The 17471-nt window shown below is 41.5% G+C and overlaps 1 protein-coding gene across 1 annotated transcript in view; it reads right to left on the bottom strand.

The window, feature by feature from the left end:
• pns (DENN domain containing pinstripe) overlaps nt 1–17471 on the bottom strand; it is a 160851-nt gene that overhangs the window by 29472 nt on the left and 113908 nt on the right. Inside the window, exons 11-14 of the mRNA XM_080269829.1 lie at nt 9570–9730; nt 6458–6675; nt 3242–3457; nt 583–778 (exon numbers count right to left, since the gene is read on the bottom strand). Of these exons, the coding sequence (XP_080125955.1) occupies nt 583–778; nt 3242–3457; nt 6458–6675; nt 9570–9730 (791 nt within the window). The remainder of the gene's footprint in view (nt 1–582; nt 779–3241; nt 3458–6457; nt 6676–9569; nt 9731–17471) is intronic.

The following is a 17471-nucleotide window of genomic DNA, read 5'->3' as shown; positions in this document are numbered from 1 at the left end:
GATAAGTACCTTAATTAAATCACAACATTCACTACTTCATGCACCTTAATTAAATCATAATAACAATCACAGCTTCATGAAGGTGTCTAGTACAAAATTTCCCCTGCCAATCACCAGATTTGACTGAATGCTCATTTGGTGCTATGCTATCACTATGGTAACGGGTAAGAGGGAGGGGAAAAATGCATTTGGGTAATGTCTTGCAGTAAAAATACAGATCTAATATAAGAGAAAATTGCATGTCCTGGACTCATGGTAGCTGGGGCACTCAGTTTGCTCTGTATGATGTGGGGAGGATTGTACTTGATAAATGGACCACCAAATGTCACTCCCTTAAACAGGAAATACCTCCCATTAAAAAAGATGTTCCTTGGAATGCTCATCTCCTCATCACATGATGTTCTCTGAGAGGTAGGATACAAACTGACAAATACAACAAAACAAAATAACCTCTGATATTAACTGACTACTATGAAGACCTGTTCACTGTAGAAACTGGCCAGACTGCTTACAAAAAACATCCCTGAAATACAACACAAATACATGATGCCAGTGTCAACCAAGCAGACAACTTTACCTAACCTTCAAGAGCTGTTCAACAAATTTCCAGTTGGTGTGTGCCATGTGTGCAGGTGACATGTCTGCCAGCTTGGGTTGCAACTTTGCTTTGGCTTCTGTCATGACTCTGTCTCGCTGGTCTGGCGTCAAACCTGTGTGTTCTAAATGCCTCTCTTGTCTCTCCCGCCGCCTCCATGCCTGGCTGCTCCTCTTTTTGCTCCTGTAAAAGATTAAAGCAATAAGTCTCAGCTCAAATTTAGCTTATTTGCTGATGACAGAGTACATTATTATTTACACTATTATCTAAATGGTTGGTGGGGGCGCTCACCATCCACTCACTCGTTGCAGTGCTGCTCTAGGATGCCTACCCTTTCCTCTCTTCCTTCCTTCTTTCCATTCTTCCTCTCCTGTCTTTCTTTCCTTCATTCTTTCCTCTTCCTTGTGTCTATGGGTGACTCTACATTGAGCGACATGCCAAATGACTTCCTGTACACCAGGAAACCATTTACTATGCTGGGTGGTAACGAGATAACCAAATTATGGTGCCTGGTGGGCAATTAAGGCACTCCAATCAGACTGAGCCTGTGCAGGTTTATGTCCAAGGGGTGGTCGAGGTTTACTGCTCATGTAATGCCACTCAGGGATGAGTGACGCTGGTCACTTTCATATTTTATGTCAGGACCAAATTGCCCAGCCCCGGGCTCTTACGCTCCTCATGAGGCAACGCTGGAGTAGATGACAGATGGATGGAACTATTCACAGATTTAAAGCTGCCATTTTTCATTCAAGAGTTTAATTTAAATGAGGGGGATTCCATACTGCAAGACTCCTTGCTGCCGCACTAACCACAGTAAATTCTCAATTATCTGGCGTAATTCAGCCAAGCCCTATGCTGGATATTGCATAGTACTCCCCCATCGGCTCAATATTCGGCGTCGCACCTGATACTGCATTATTATCATCTGTACCCTGTATCTTAAAAACTTTCCCATAAGCAAAAGATGAAAATTAAGCATAAAATACAATAATGATAAAATACTGTACGACAGTACTGTAATACAGTACAGCGTTGGTTGGCTACCATTTATGAGCCAGTTGATACACCTCGATGCCGGATATTGCATACAACTGCCGGTTACATCCTGTTTCGGCACCGGATATTGCATAATTTCACCAGATACTGCTTTAATAGATCCGAACCAGCAGCACCAGATATTGCGTTGGGCTGGCTATTGTGACAATGGATGACTGAGAGTTTAATATATATTCTATGTAAACTAGTGCTTTTATGTATTTAAAATGATGCGCACACAACTACTCTCCATTTAAATTTTAATCAGTGTATCTATCTTATTACTGTACTACTCAATTTGCACTGTACTGTATGTATTCATACAGTGAATGTTCTAATATCTGTTTATGGTGTTAAAGTGAGGGAAGGGAAAGGGTATTTCTTTTTTTTCTTTTTTTTTTATTGCTGCTTACAAAATAATGAATCCAGATGGCTTCTATATGGTTATCAGTTAACTGAAGACTAAGTGTAGACCGATGGGAAGTACTCATGGCTTTTGGAGTTAACAGGGTTTTGGGGAAACTAACCATCAAGAATTTTAAAGGTACTGTTTATGGTATCAAAACAAAGGTGACGAAATTTCACTTATCCTAAACTGTATTAAATGAGGAAGCCTGGTACTTTCTCATACATATTCAGATACAGTGGGGCCCCCATTTATGCATGTTTAGTTTATGCATTTCTCCATTTATGCGAGCGGCAAAATATTCATTCAATAATTATCAGTTTATGCGAAATTAACTCATTTTATGCGGTTCGCTACACATAGTGGCCTAAATTCGAGAAGAAACGCAATTATGCATGCACTCAATCATTTGATGCCAGGCTGTGGTGGCCTGGCTGGTGCAGAGCTGAGATAGAGAGAGAGAGAGAGAGAGAGAGAGAGAGAGACAGACAGACAGACAGACAGAGACAGAGTGTTCACTGAAGATCATAAAATTTTATACTTTATTCTCTACCAATATATTCATGTAATATCTATTTTAAGGTAAAAGTAATCGAAAATAATAGATTACTAATCGATTACTGACCACAAAAGTAATCGAAATAATCGATTATTGAAAAAAGTGACTATCGCCCATCACTAGTGGATGAGTGGAGTTGAAGTCAGCTGGCTGTGCGTAGCTACTGCGCCGCTTGTGAGTCAGTTTCAGAGTTGGGTGGTAGTTTGCCGCTCCCGCCATTTAAATATAGTGCTCAGTCTGCCCCTGGCTTGCCCTCCACTGACCTCATGATTATTTGCCAGTCGCACAATTTTGCTTATTTTCGCACGAGTTGCATATCGTTTGGCTGCTATTACATTGCTAAGTCGAGGAGTGAAACATAAGAGTATCACTCTACAAATCACAGTTCTTTATAATCGAGTATTAGTGTCCATGTGAATGTGAATATAATAGGTATCATAAGTCTAACCCCTAAAGTGGGGATCGTCTGCCCACCAAACTCCACTTCTCCCATGAGGCCTGTGGTTCCATTTATGTGTTTTCCATTTATGAGTGCTTGTTTGTCCACCAAACTGTCGCATAAATGGGGGCCCTACTGTAAATATAAACAGTACTGCTCAGAATTAATCATGCAATGCTACACCAACATGAATGTTATGGTACTCACTTATGGGGCTCCTTGTTGAGTGCTATCCGGTCCAGTAGAGGGAAGTGTCCAGGATTGAACTGTGTACAAGACTCAGCTTGGGGGTCCATGGGCTGAGGGGCAGGGGCACGGTAGTCAATATGTGCGAGTCTTTTCTCTAGAATTTGCTGAGTCTCTCGAATAGTAGCACAAGTCTCATAGGAAGGAGTTCTCACCATACCATCATTGTAGTGCTCTCTGTAGGGGGGTCAAATGAAGGTTATGTTATCAAAACAATCACAGCTGTTGTTGCTCAAACAAAGCCTTTCTGACTGAGCAGATCTGTCAAATGAAGGAAGGCAACCAAGCCAATGGGGTTGCCCCATAGGTTCCCTAAACTGCTGATACTGTGTCTGCATCTTAGTGTGGCATGTGATGTGTAGTGCTCCACTATGTGTGTTATTTTCTGTGGGTCTGCTCAATGGGCTGAGCATGTCATCTGACTACATCAAACCCAAATTTTGGCTGGCAGCTGAGGAGAGCTGGGTGATGTCCTGTTCAAAGCCTAGGTAGGTGAGCTCAGTCACCTCTATTTAAGACCACTTCAGATGGGTGGAGGTCAGGAGAGGGCTTGTAGTATAGTGTAGTGATTTAGGTGCTGTATTACCCTGCACATGAAGCGAGTATGTAAAAGTTTCTATACTGTTAGTTAAAAATGTTGATTTCTTGTTTGCAACCACATCTGACACTGAGTGACTGTATTTCCAATGTTGTGCAATTCTGGAGAAGTGAGTGTGCTGTTTGTGTTGTGTCTCTGTAGAAGACTGATGGGTAAGTGTATGTAATGAGGCCTCCTCCACGGTCCCCAGTTCTGTATGAGTGAATGTGTGAGTAGTGTCTGATCTGCGGGGTATGTTGTGTGTCAGTTTTCTTTCTTGTACGAGTACTATGTTTATACAATGGTCAAGACGGAAATGTGGTTTCTAATGTTTTTTTGCAGAGGCCATCAACATCTTGCTGTACTGTGTTTATCTGTGTTCTAGGTGATATACAACAAGTAGGTGATGTGCTTGTCTGTACAGACTTACTTGTGATGTCTGTGGTTGTGTGAGTGGGAAAGTTGTTGGAAAAGAGGGTGGAAGCTGTGTCTGATGTGACAGGAAGTGTGTCTTGTGGATGCGCGCTGTGCCTGATACCCAGGTGCAGTGATACTGTCTGGCAACTGTTAGTGTAGTACACATGATATGGATCCATTTTCTGCATGAAATGCATCAAACAGATCCATGTATATGTCTTGCATTTGTATATGCAGGGAGCAAACAGGGCCAAGATTGCTCCCAATGTCTCCAGATAGTGTGAGAATCTGGGAAAAAAACACTGAAGTGCCATTTCCCTTATTGTAAAAAATGGCATAGAGACCAGCTAGCTTCATGTGGAAGACTCTGCCCTGCCAGGCTGGACCAGGTCTTCTTCAAAGGATGCAGGTGGGATGAGGAGGTTCTGTTACCAGGCAAGAGTTGCATCTGCTTGGTCCACCCAGGACAATGGCAGCACAATAGGAAAGCTCCTCCTCACTGCCACTCTCATAGTACATGCAATAAACTGCTCATTGTTACGATATATGACTATCAGTAGTTAGATACAGTATGCAAGTTCTCGTGGACACTCCCACTACTACAGTAATAACATTTACTTCTTCACAGAATTCCTGAAACTGATCTAACATTGCAGACTGTATTATTTTTCTTGTTTGAAGAATTTAGTACTATAGATAGTCAGAGAGACAAAGTCTAATTTGAAAACTGAAATTGTAACTACTTACTATGAACACTATTATACTGCTTATATTCTGTAAATACCGGGCAGATATATCAGTTCCTGTTGGTTCAAGACAACACTCACTCAGCTCTTCATGTGTTGATTATGCTAAGCCCATTCAAAGATTTCCAAGGAAACTGTAAAACTTCAATCTACACTAACATACAAATTCAGAACTATGGTAGTTGTTTAGCTGTTGTTGCCCTAAGCTGATCAGGAAGTGAACCTAATGGACTACAAGAAATCAGTAATTTCAGCCATGCACTCCACGATCTTTTTGTTGAAGTCAGGCAGACAGGGGGTCACCTGTGATGTTAGCGTGAGGTACATGCAGTGAGTATGAGAGTATGTGGAGGAGCAGACATGTAGTGATGGGAAGTTGTTCGTTATTTGTTTCTTTGTGGTCAGGGTGGAGCAACACAAAGTTATATAGGTGGGATGGATCCAGTGATGAAGAAATGAAATGGGTACCATTCATGTTCATGGGGTTCTTGACTGGGAGTACTATATTTGTACCTTTCATGTTCATGGGGTCCTTGACTGGGAGTACTATATTTGTACTGTTCATGTTCATGGAGTCCTTGGCTGGGAGTACTATATTTGTACCTTTTATGTTCATGGGGTCCTTGATAGGGAGTACTACGTTTGTCAGCAATAGTGATTAACATCTGTGGAATCTGTGCATCTATTATTATTTTTAAAGTTTGTTTTGTGTTAGTGAAGTTTTTCCATGTTTGTGACTGCTACAATCAGGGCCAGTCTGAGCTTGCATTATGTTTTTTTGACCAGATGAACTCCTTATAGACTGTTTTCAGTTATTCTTTCTGCTATTTGAAGGCAATGCCTATGACTGTTTTCAAGCATCAAGTTTCAAGGAAGCTTTTGTGCTGATGATGTTTATGGGTTGAGAAAATGTGAAATGTGTATCTATAAGAAATCTAATATTCTGAAATGTTTTTTCTAAGGGGAGTGCTTGGTTAATGAAAGTTATTTAAGAAGGTGTTTGAGATTAACGTCTGTATGGAGTGAAAAGAGTGACAGATGATTCTGTCAGTGAAGCAGTCATTCTACATTGTATAAGCTAGCACCTGTAAATACCAAAGCCCCACACATTAGTAGGGTCACTCATGCCACCCTGGCCAAGACCATTATTGTTATTCATTTTTTACATCAATCACAATTTCAGGACTTCCTCTACCATAATGTAAAAATTTTCATCTTTACTGAGAAACAAAAATAGTCACTGTTGGTCAATAAAAAAAGTTTATGGTTATCTGAATGTAGCAAAATGCAGGGAGGGTTTTCTGCTAAACTTTACTAGTAGCATGAATGAGCCATCTAATGCACAAGACCTGTTATAAAAACATGCAATCTTAAGCAATCTGCTAAGGACAAATGTGTACACACATACAATTCTTTAACAGGAGTTATATACCAGACCTCATTGCCTTGATGCGTCGATCAAATATCCGAAGATTTGCATCAAGTTTGCCCCAGTTGGCCAAGATCTTGTGGTCGACCAGCGTGGTGAACATCTGAGACTCAATGAAACGTGAGAAGAAAGGGAGGTGTTGTTCTGGTTGATCACAGAGGAATGTGGCTTTATCGAAGTTGTGTAGAGACTCACGGCAGCTGAGCCACTGTTCCATGTCTGTCTCCTGAATTATGTTAAAAGATAATTGGGTTAAGGAGATTTTCAAGGAGACTGTGGCTGAGAGGGACAGAGACAGATTCTGGAATGTCCAGACATGGTGAGGACAAAAGAATTGATGAACATAAATGGATTAGAATAAATGGATGGAAAAAAGAAAACAGTCTGGTTAAGAAAAACAAATGTATTAAGGGAAAATACAGAGTAATAGAGTAATTCAGTTTAGTCACAAATATATTGTAGCATTTCCATATTTGTATACATATTCAGGACATCTGACCCACTATTCCAGGTTTCACTGAATATTAATACAGTACTGTATATGAATCGAGATGAATGGATCTTGAATCTGGCTCTTTGTTATCTTGTTTTTGTTTTTCTTGGAGGGAGCAATTTGCAGGCCCCTGGCCTTTGGTTCCTTCTTCTTTGCATAAAAAAAAAAAAGTGGGGGTGCTCTCCATCCACTCACGCAATGTAGTGCTGCTCTCTGGTGTCTGCCCTTTCCTCTCTTCCTTCCTTCCTCTTCTGCCCTTCTTTCCTTCATTCTTTCCTCTGCTTTCTGTCTACAGGTGACTCTACACTGAATGACAAACCAAATGGTTTCCTGAAAACCAGGCAACCATTAACTACACTGGGTGGTAACCATATAACCAAATTTTGGTGCACGGTGGTTTAGTGGGTAATTAAGGTGCTCCAATCGGATTGGGCCTGTGCAGGTTTATATCCAAGGGGTGGTTGGGGTTTATTGCACACATAATGCCACTCAGGTATGAGTGAGGCTGGTCACTCACATCTTAAATATCAGGACCATCTTGCCTAGCCCCTGGCTCCTATGCTCCTCATGGGGCAACACAGGATTGGGATGATGATGATGATGATGATGATGATGATGATGATGATGATGATGATGATGATGAATTGAGATGAAGCAGATTAGAAGTGGGATGAAAATGCCCAGCTACCATATTAAATGATGAAAGGCAAGACACCACTGTTCTGGTGCCGGACATCGTTTCCATGATGAGTTGTAGTCTCACGCTATTTTTACATATTACATACAAAGGTGTTTAAACATAATTAATGCGTGTGTAATATAGTATGATGATAATCAACCAAACACCATCTTACTATAAGTGTGGTGTGGGAATGAGATGAGCACTAGACTTGCAGAGCCCAGCATTTTCTATCATAAACAACGAGGGTAAAGGGAAGGTGACAGAGAAATATGAATTGTATATATGTTTAAAGTCTTGGGGGAAATATTTACCCTGTTGGTATACTCTAATGTAATCAATACTACTTTATTGAGGCGTATAATGTGCATGGTAAAGTTGTGCTGCTTCTATTCATGTATAAATCTCAGCTGTCTGCGGGGTTTGGCACCTCTGATTTAGCTGACCTCCACTCCCAGAGGGGAAGATGGCCAGCTAGGGTAGAAGGCACTTATCATTCAAATGAGAGGGACGTATTTACTCTGGGCTCTCTCTGTGTCGCAGTTGTATCTTTCTGTAGCCAATAAAGAGAGATAAATCTGCTCAGTTTTCTGTCACCTGCACATGCTACCTCTACCGTTCCTTCAACAGGATCTACACCGATTATCCACTATCTCCAGTGTGTGAGAAGACATTTGGTGGAGAGTGTCAGCCGGAAGTGACTTCGACCAGGCGGAATGTTATATCTTGATAACCTTGCTTGGAACAGTGTAGTCACGTCTAAGCTGATGTATAAATTGGTGATCAGCTGTGGGGTTCCAATAAGCTGATATACTAGTGACTAGTTGAGGAATTCCTACAAGCCAAAACACCACTAAAAAAATGAATGAAAGTTTTCTCACTTCAGATCATGGCTCTAATAGTGACTGGGGACTATTTTTTATATTCAGAATGGTCTGGCAATGGATGGATGGATGGATGGATAGAATGGCCAGCACCGCAGGAAGTGACTCAAACATTTATCAGAATAAATTTCTAAATCTCGTATTACAAATTAACCACCATTCATCTGTATTCATCCTGTTGGTGTGCTGCAGTCCTGAGTCAAGCACTAAATTTAATCACCTTTCTAGAAAACTGATAGGGCAGCTATAATACTTTTAAATAATTATGCCTTAAGTTGCAATTTAATCACTGCTGGGTGTTGTACTTTTGAGCTGAGCATTTAATTTAATCCAATATCAACACATCTGGGGTAACATTAACTTTTTTTTTTTTTTTTTTTTCTGGATGTCCCATACACAGGGGTTTTGAGATATATGGTAAATGTTTTGATAAAATATTCCACACCAAAAAACAGACCATACTTTCCTGAAGAAAATGATGTCTAATAAAATGTGAGAAAAAATATATATATATTTACCTGTGTGGTGAGCTGTCAATACCTGTGGTGTTGGAGCTCCTCCACTGCCAGACGTATGCCATTTGGTATAATGGTAAACTCAAAAATTTTCTTTTTTTCTCTCTCTCATTATAGCACTTTCATTTCCACTCTCACATTCATCTGACAATATAATCTGAGTCATCAGACACTGCTTCCACCAGATCCAAGTAAGATGTCATGGAAGCAAAACATCTCATACTGCATGCCTCGACATACTTCTCATTTGTGACGAAAATAACAGACAATAAAATAGTCCTCCCGTGGTAGCAACTCCTCAGTCTTGTCACCTCCTGATACTGAACCACTACTGGGCCCCCAGTACTGATGCACAAATTTAATAGTCCAGAACAAGTATATGTGAAACCTGATGGCTACAGACATATCCTTAGCAGCACTTTGACGTGCCACCCAATGTGAAAGAGTTAAGCAATCTCAGTAATTAAACATGAATATTCAATTTAATCAAGAATATACAACCAATTTCTCTTTCTAAGTGCAAAATGGGAACAAAAACATAGATCTCACCTGGCAGTGTGGCTGTATAACAAAGTGGTCATAGGCGGCAAAGAGGTGAGTGAAGCGATTAAGGAACACTTCCCTGATTGCATTGTTTAGCTTGAGATCTTCAATGATATCCCATGAGCCTTCACGTTTATGACTTGGGCTCCCAAATCCATCATATACACCTGCAATACAATATATATCATACAAATCCATTATATATACCTGCTGCAGTGTACAGTAAAAGTCCTTGCATTTGGAATCTTTGGGACCAAGCAGGAGCTGAAAGAACAGAAACTGCCGAATGACTGGAAAAAACAGCCAAAAAGTTTCTTGCAATCATGGTTAGTCACGCCAATGTAAACAAAATGTCTAGCAAGTATTATTGGTCAACCCTAAGCACTAAATCGGCCTTCTGTTTCTTACGGTCGAATATAGTGGAAGAGCTCACACCAAAACCTTCCATTATCTTCTTCCTAGGAACACCTGCCTCCATTTTTTCAATAATTCAATCTTCTTGGTGATAGCCAGTACCTTGCGGGTGCATTTTTTCACAACATCAGTAGGCTTTCCACTAGTAGATCCAATAGCATAACATGAGAACAAAAGGATGACCATAATATAGCACAATAAAGTTTCTAAACTTTCAAAAGGTCTCGCTCACAAAGCCAGACACTCGTGAGTCATGATGGCCGACGGCACATGCAGTGTTGGCATGCAGAAATCTTCAAAAGTGCTAAGCTATAGATGAACTGTTCAAACTTATGCGCTAGATTGAATTTCAAAATGTGTTAGATAGAGAAAAAAATCTAATACAGGCATAACCCGGTTTAACGATCTAATTGGTTAGGTAAAACCCCATCGTTAGGCGGGGTATCGTATATCGGGGTATTGTTAACATGTATTTCAATGTGGACTGTTTACTAGCCTTGGGTTTCCCCTCAAACCAAGTCCAAAACCCACCCAGATGAGCCCAAAAACAGGTTTAAAGACAATCAAAATGGCCTAACAGCTGTCAAGGAAGCTAACCTAAGCCTAACACCTGTAAATAACTCACCTAAACCAACAAATATAATCTGAATATCGTCAAAGATAAGTTTGGAAAAAATCAAGCTTAGTAAACTGAACCCCAAAATGACAAAGTTCATCCCCCCTGTGGCTAAAACACATTAACTGAAGTCTAAAAGCAGTTTATAAATCAACCCAAACACACAATTTTAGTCTAAAATATCACCATAATCGGTAAGAAAAATCAAAACCCATCGTTAAACCGGGGTTTGGCCATCATTAGGAGGGGTATGGTGCAATTTCTACCCCCATTGTTAAGCCGGGGTATCTCATCTAGGGGTATCATATATCGAGGTATTACTTTTATTGGCACTAATTATTATGAAAAGCATTCAGTTATTATGAAATGTGCTAGATCTAGAGACAACAGCACCAAATTGGCCAATCAGCTCTGCATATGTGCCGGAAGAGCAGAGAACTTCGTAATGACACTATTTATGAAAATTGCCAAAAGACCGGAAATACCATAAGACCAGATGTTGAATGAGAGGACTTTTACTGTACATCATACAAATCCATTATATACACCTACAGCACATCATCGTCATCATCATCATCATCATCCGGACCTCCTTTCCCACCCTAGGGCAGGGTGAGGAGCAGCAATGTCCAGACAGCCTAAATTTGCCCGATCCAATAGGCCACACTTCCATTCACTCATTATTCAAGCCCCTGGAATCCTGGCTCTATCAGATATGCCAAAAACTTTCACCACATTCCGTAGCTTCACATAAATGTAACCGACTGAGTCAATCCAGACGCTGCCACGTTAGAAAACGGTGCCAAATCCCCGATCATGCACTTCTCACAACATTCATCCAGCCAGCTTGATCTCTTGTCGGTTCCCTAGCCTCACCGACTTCCAAACCTCTCTTCCTCACACACTCATCCACCATATCTCTCCATCTTCTCCTTGGCCTACCTCGCCTTCTCCCTCCTTCAAATTCGCTCAGATATACCTTTCTCACCATTCTATTGTTATCCATTCTCTCCACATGACCATATCATCTCAGTACACTCTCTTCGATTCTGGTGTCCACCGACTTCCTCAGTCCACATCATTCACAAATCAAATTATTTCATATCTTATCCACCCTCTGTACTCCACATCCATTCCTCAGCAGTCCCATCTCCACTGCTCTTATTCTTGACTTTTCATTTTCATGTCACACCATAGTTTCACATCCATGATAAATAATACAAATCCATTTTATATACACTCGACCCTCAATTTCCCAGATTAAAAGGGGGGGGGAGACCAGTCCGGGAATCCCAAAAGTCCGGCCCCACATACCATTCCCCGGACTATTACCATACTTTGTCCGAATTCTCCAATATTGTCCGGCAATTATTCCAATATTCTAGGGCATTCTGGAATATAGGCTACCTATACCAACATAACTAACATACACAGTACATAAAATAATAACACTGACACAACACAATAATAATAACTGACACAATAGCGGTATTTTGCTAGCTAAAACCCTAAGAATGGTTGCTTGGACAGCTGTTGATAAGAATGTGAAGGGTATGATAGAAGATGATCAGAGAGCTGAGGAAAAAGAGGAAAATGAACAAGGTATGGATCACCATCAGGTGAACCAACCACTGATCAGCTGACCGAGATACAAACACGCAAATCATCGAATGTGAACTCGATCTTGGACTGAATCGGCAATTTTAATTGGAAAATATTTGAATCTTTATCACCATATAGGTTTGCACACCTAATTATTTAAAATTCAGTCAAGAATTTGTCCTTAATTTAATTATGAATAGAAAATCAGGATTCAGTGCAAAAATTTCTTAGTTGGCAGAAGTGTTTTGCCTCTAGCCTAACAACTCACCTTGACTGACTTTTGTATAAATATTGATTTACAATACAGATACATTTTTTGTACTCAAAATATTTATGCAAAATAGAAGGCTGTCAAGGCATGCTGATGATCTGAAGGGGAAATATCTGCTAACACAGGCGCATTTTAGCTCTGAAACCTAATTTTTAAATTAATTTATATTAAGTACAATTTTTTTTAGCGGATTTCAGACAAGTAGGTGTATATGAGTCTATCTATCTATCTATAGCCCGATGCCCTAATCCCGCAAAGGGTGGCCGCAGACAAAACGCCTCCAAGTCACTCTGTCACCCACCATTTGACTCCCCTCCCCCCAACTCACCCCCCCCTCCCTCATATACCTCTCAACTCCATCCCTCCACCTCATCCTCGGTCTACCCCTCCCTCTCCCTCCCTCCACCTCACCTACATACACCCTCTTAGTCAGTCTTTCATTCTCCATTCTCTCCACATGTCCAAACCACCTCAGTGTATTTCTCCTAATCTTTTCAACCACATCCACATCTACCCCACAACGTTCCTTCACTTCTTCATTCGTCAACCTGTCCCTCCACGTCACTCCACATGCTCCTCTCAAGTAACTCATTTCCACTGCTCTCACTCTTGACTTGTTCCCCTCTTGCAATGTCCACGCCTCGCTTCCATACGTCAGGGTAGGGATCACAATACCATCATGCAGTGACTTCTTAACTTCCATACTCACCTTCCTATTTCTCATCACTGCTTTCAGTGTACCAACAACCTTTCTTCCCTGCTGTACCCTTTCACGTACTTCATCCCCCAAAGTTCCATCCTTACTCATCACACTACCCAAGTACTTGAATGCACTCACATTCTCCATATCCTCACCATCCAACCTCACTGCACACTCTGCGACTTCATTCCTCTCAAACACCATAACTTTACTTTTGTTTACATTAACTTTCAGCTTCCTCCTCCTAGACACTGTCCCAAATTCATTCACCAAACCTTGCAACTCCCATTCATCTTCACTCAACAATACTGTATCATCAGCAAACAGCAACACCGGAAGCTTCCAAATCTCACCCTCATTCATTAGGGCCACCCCCACATCCACTGCCCTACCTTGTACCTCCTTTACAACCCCATCCATATATATATTAAACAGCCATGGAGACATTACACACCCCTGTTTCAGTCCCACATTGAGATCAAAGAACTCACTCAGCTCACCATCCACTCGCACCATAGCCCTAGCTCCCTCGTACATACTCTTCACAGCACTCAACAATTTCCCTTCCACTCCATATATTCTTAATACCTTCCACATACCTTGCCTATCTATTCTGTCATAAGCTTTCTCCAAGTCCATGAAGGCAGCATACACTTTCCTTCCCTTCTCTAGATACTTCTCCACTAAACATCTTAGAACAAATATGAGTCACCATGGTGAAAAAAACATTAAAATATTTTCCAGTGAAAAGTGCCGATTCGGTATTTAGTTGCACCGAGTCAGGTACGCTAAGTGAGTAGGAATGGATCCCATTGACTTTGTCCGTAAGAAAATACTTTTTTTAATTACTTATGAATTTTATTGTGTCCAAGCCTTCCTTAAATTTTACTGCGTCGTGCAATAAACTATTTATGGTGGCATTTAAGAAATAGAAGAGGCAAATAGGATACTGTCATGAGTTAGGAACTGGTGGCCTGAAGCAGGTTGGTGGCCAAGATGCATTTCATGTATGAAAATATCTATTGTGTGTGTTACAAATGGCCTTTATCGAGTCAGAACCTTGCTGGAATTATACTGTGTTGTGCAGCAGACTGCTTATAGTTTTATATGAGAGAATAATGGCTGGACTTCTGTGAGAATCCTGGACTTGTACGGGCATTTGTCTGGCATTTGATAACATTGTCCGGCCTCAGCCAGTGTCTGGAAAATCCAAAATCCGCGAAATAGGGGTCCGCCAAATCAAGGGTCGAGTGTACTTGTAAAACAAAGTACTGTACATCATACAAATCCACAATATACATCTGCATCACAAGATACAGCATATATCCATCACATACACCTGTAATACAATAAATATCATATAAATCCATCATGTACAACTGCAACACAATACTGTATACATAATACAGATCCATCATATACACCTGTTATACAATATCTGTCTATCTACCCGACGCCCTAAGCCCGCAAAGGGTGGCGCAGACAAAGCGCCTCCAAGTTGCTGTCACTCACCATTTGACTACCCTCCCCCCAACTCACTCCCCCCTCCCTCATATACCTCTCAACTCTATCCCTCCTCCTCATTCTGGGTCTTCCCCTCCCTCTCGCTCCCTCCACCTCCCCTACATACACCCTCTTAGTCACTCTTTCATTCTCCATTCTCTCCACATGTCCAAACCATCTCAGTGTATTTCTCCTAATCTACTCAACCACATCCACATCCACCCCACAATGTTCTTTCACTTCTTCATTCATCAACCTGCCCCTCCATGTCACTCCACATGCTCCTCTCAAGTAACTCATTTCCACTGCTCTCACTCTTGACTTGTTCCCCTCTTGCTAGGTCCATGCCTCGCTTCCATACGTCAGGGAAGGGATCACAATACTGTACTATCATGCAGTGACTTCTTAACTTCCATACTCACCTCCCTATTTCTCATCACTGCTTTCAGTGAACCAACAACCTTCCTTCCCTGTTGTACCCTTTCAAGCACTTCATCCCCCAAAGTTCCATCCTTACTCATCACACTACCCAAGTACTTGAATGAACTCACATTCTCCATATCCTCACCATCCAACCTCACTGTGCATTCTGTGACTCCATTCCTCTCAAACACCAGAACTTTACTCTTGTTTACATTAACTTTCAGATTCCTCTTCCTACACACTGTTCCAAATCCATTCACTACACCTTGCAACTCCCATTCATCTTCACACAACAATATTGTATCATCAGCAAACAGCAACACCAGAATCTTCCATATCTCACCCTCATTCGAGCCACTCCTACATCCACTGCCCTACCTTGCACCTCCTTTACAACTCCATCCATGTATATATTAAACAGCCATGGAGACATCACACAACCCTGTTTCAGTCCCATACTGAGATCACCATCCACTCGCACCGTAGCCCTAGTTCCTTCATACATACTCTTCACGGAGGAGAAGGGATCTTTATTTTGTTTTTGTTGATTTGGAAAAGGCTTTTGACAGAGTCCCTAGAGAGGTGGTGAAGTGGGGAATGAGAAAGCTTGGCTTGGAGGAGTGGCTGGTTAGGGTGGTTATGGCTATGTATGTGGGTGCTCACACTCAGGTAAGAGTGAATGGAGATTTGAGTGATGAGTTTTCTGTGAATGTTGGTGTGCATCAGGGGTCAGTCTTGAGTCCCATGTTGTTTATCATGGTACTTGAAGCCCTTTCAAGCGACTTTAGAAACGGACTCCCGTGGGAGTTGTTGTATGCTGATGATTTGGTGTTGATTGCAGAGAACGAAAGGGAGGCGGAGAAAAGGTTTAGGAAGTGGAGAGATGGTATGGGGCACAAGGGTTTAAGGGTAAATGCAGATAAAACAAAAGTGATGATATCTAGGGTTGGTGGCGGTACTGTCAAAGACGAGGGAGAGTGGCCACGTGCAGTTTGCCACAAGGGCGTGGGAAGTAATTCCATCTTGTGCGGTGTGTGTGATATATGAGTGCAAAAGCGATGTAGTGGTATCAGAGGTGGACTGCAAGATAATGCTGATTTTATGTGTACGGTGTGTCGGGGTGAGCAGGTGGAGATTGTCAGACGTGAAAGAATTGAACTTGCTGGTGAATCTCTTGAGTGTGTGGAAGAGTTTTGTTATTTGGGAGACATGTTGTGTGCTGGATGTGGGGCTGAAGTGAGAAGTGGTTGGAATAAGTTCAGGGAGCTTTTGCCTCTTCTGACATTGAGAGGACTCTCCCTACATTCTAAGAGGTCTTTGTATGCAGCATGTGTTAGGAGTGTAATGCTGTATGGTAGTGAGACCTGGGCAACGAAGGAGGAAGATATTCGCCGGCTCAGACGTACAGAAATGACAATGATTAGGTGGATGTGCAGTGCGTCCCTGCATCCAAGGCCTGGAGGGGCTGAGTTTACGATAGAAGAGTTGAGAGGTAGGATGGGATTGGAATGTATTGGTGTTGTGATGAGGAGAGGTAGATTGAGATGGTTTGGACATGTGGAGAGGATGGGGGATGATAACTGGGTGAGGAAGGTGAGAAGTGTTAATATTGGGGGTGGGGTTGTGAGGGGTGGACCAAGAAAGACATGGGACGAGGTCATTAAGTGTGACCTCAGGGTTAAGGGACTGAACAGGGAGGCTGCAATGGATCGTGCAGTGTGGAGAGCCGCCATTAGGTGACCAAGGCCGACACATGCAAGCATGTTGGAGCCTTTAAAAACGAAACGAAACGAAACGATACATCATACAAATCCATCATATACACCTGTTATACAATATACATCACACAAATCCATCATGTACACCTATTATACAATATACAACATACAAATGCATCATATACACCTGTTAAACAATATACATCATACAAATGCATCATATACACCTGTTATACAATATACATCATACAAATCCATCATATACACCTGTTATACAATATACATCATACAAATCCATCACATACACCTGCAATACAACATATACAGTATCATACAAATCCATCATATACACCTAAACTACAAAATACACCATAGACCTCTTACAGGTTGTAAATAGATCCATCCATTCATCATCCAATCCAGTACAGGTACTACCCCGTCAGGAGTGAAGGGGCACACAGCTAGACTACTTTGTCCTGGAAATTAGGGAAAAGTGACCAGTTGCTTGGCCCTGAGTGGCATTATGTGAGCAGTAAACCTCAACCACCTGTCAGAAGTCAACCCTTATGGGCCAAATCCAGTTGAAGTGCTATAACTCACCAGATCAGTGGGTACGTAAAGCCTACGATAACAACACATTGTTTTACTCTGATGTACACAC

Source organism: Coenobita brevimanus, chromosome 38 (genome assembly GCF_032717465.1).
Source record: "Coenobita brevimanus isolate Jiangsu-jjx chromosome 38, ASM3271746v2, whole genome shotgun sequence".
Taxonomy (NCBI): Eukaryota; Metazoa; Arthropoda; class Malacostraca; order Decapoda; family Coenobitidae; genus Coenobita; species Coenobita brevimanus.
This window is presented reverse-complemented; position numbering and strand designations above follow the sequence as displayed.